The sequence below is a fragment of the Nothoprocta perdicaria genome, unplaced genomic scaffold (genome assembly GCF_003342845.1).
Source record: "Nothoprocta perdicaria isolate Ctin4 unplaced genomic scaffold, notPer1 scaffold_570, whole genome shotgun sequence".
Taxonomy (NCBI): domain Eukaryota; kingdom Metazoa; phylum Chordata; class Aves; order Tinamiformes; family Tinamidae; genus Nothoprocta; species Nothoprocta perdicaria.
In genome coordinates, this window is record NW_020455833.1 from 41,888 (window position 1) to 43,207 (window position 1,320).

The window sequence follows — 1,320 nt, forward strand, 5'->3', positions numbered from 1 at the left end:
CGTACCCAGGTCGGTGGTGATGAAGATGCCGCAGGAGGGGCGCAGGGCCACGGGCGGCCCCTCCAGGGCCACCTGCTCCCGGCCGGCGCCCAGCGCGCCCAGCACGGCCAGCGCCAGCTGCGCCACCAGGGCCACCAGCGCGGGCGGCAGCCGCGGCAGCTCCTCCAGGCAGCCCCAGGCGCCCGTCTGCGCCACGCGCCCCGGGGACACGCAAATGTCATGCCACGTGCCCGGGGGACAGGCGAGTGTCATGCCATGTGCCCGGGGAACACGCGAATGTCACGCCACGTGCCAGGGGACACGCAAATGTCACACCACAATCCCGGGGACTTGCAAATGTCATGCCATGTGCCCAGGGGACATGCAAATGTCATGCCACATGCCCGGGAGACACGCAAGCATCACGCCACATGCCCAGGGGACATGCAGCGTCATGTCACGTGCCCGGGGGACATGCAAATGTCACGTCACGTGCCCGGGGACACGCAAACATCACGCCATGTGCCCGGGGGACACGCGAGCATCACGCCACGCGCTCGGGGGACATGTAGCGTCACACCATGCACCCAGGGGACACGCAAACATCATGCCACGCATCCGGGGAACACCCAGCGTCATGCCCCATGGCACATGCTCTGTCACACACCTTGCGTCACATGCCCCGTGTTGCATGAGTGTCACCCATCTTGGGACATGTGTGCGTCACACACTCTGTGTCACATGCCCCACGTCCCGCGTCACATGTCCCCGTCACACGTGTGTCTCACGCCCTGTGTCACATGTCTCACACACCCTGTGTCTCCCACTCTGTGACACACACATGTCCCACACCCCATGTCCCACGGGTACCCCTCCCGTGTCCCCCACCCTGTCACACACGTGTTCCACACCCTGTGTCCCACACGTACCCCCTCGCGTGTCCCCCACTCTGTGACATACACATGTCCCACACCCCATGTCCCACGGGTGCCCCTCCCGTGTCCCCCACTCTGTGTCACACGTGTCCTACACCCCATGCCCCACGCGCACCCCCTCCCGTGTTCCCCACGTGCCGTGTCACAGGCGCACCCCCTCCCGTGTCCTCCAACCCGTGTCACACACACATGCCCCACGCCCTGTGTCCCACGCGTCCCCCTTTCTGTGTACCCCACCTTGTCACACACGTCCCTCACCCTGTGTCACACACATGTCCCACACCCCATGTCCCACACGTGTCCCACACCCCATGTCCCCCACCCCGTGTCACACGTGTCCCCCACCCCGTGTCCCACGCGTGTCCCACACCCCGTGTCCCACATGTGTCCCACACCCCATGTCCCC

The 1,320-nt window shown here is 65.8% G+C and overlaps 1 protein-coding gene across 1 annotated transcript in view; it reads right to left on the reverse strand.

Moving 5' to 3' along the window:
- LOC112955483 (dynein heavy chain 2, axonemal-like) overlaps positions 1-1,320 on the reverse strand; it is a gene marked incomplete at its 3' end in the record, with an annotated part of 69,295 nt that overhangs the window by 41,531 nt on the left and 26,444 nt on the right. The window contains exon 24 of the mRNA XM_026048805.1: positions 6-186. Coding sequence (XP_025904590.1) covers positions 6-186 — 181 coding nt within the window. The remainder of the gene's footprint in view (positions 1-5; positions 187-1,320) is intronic.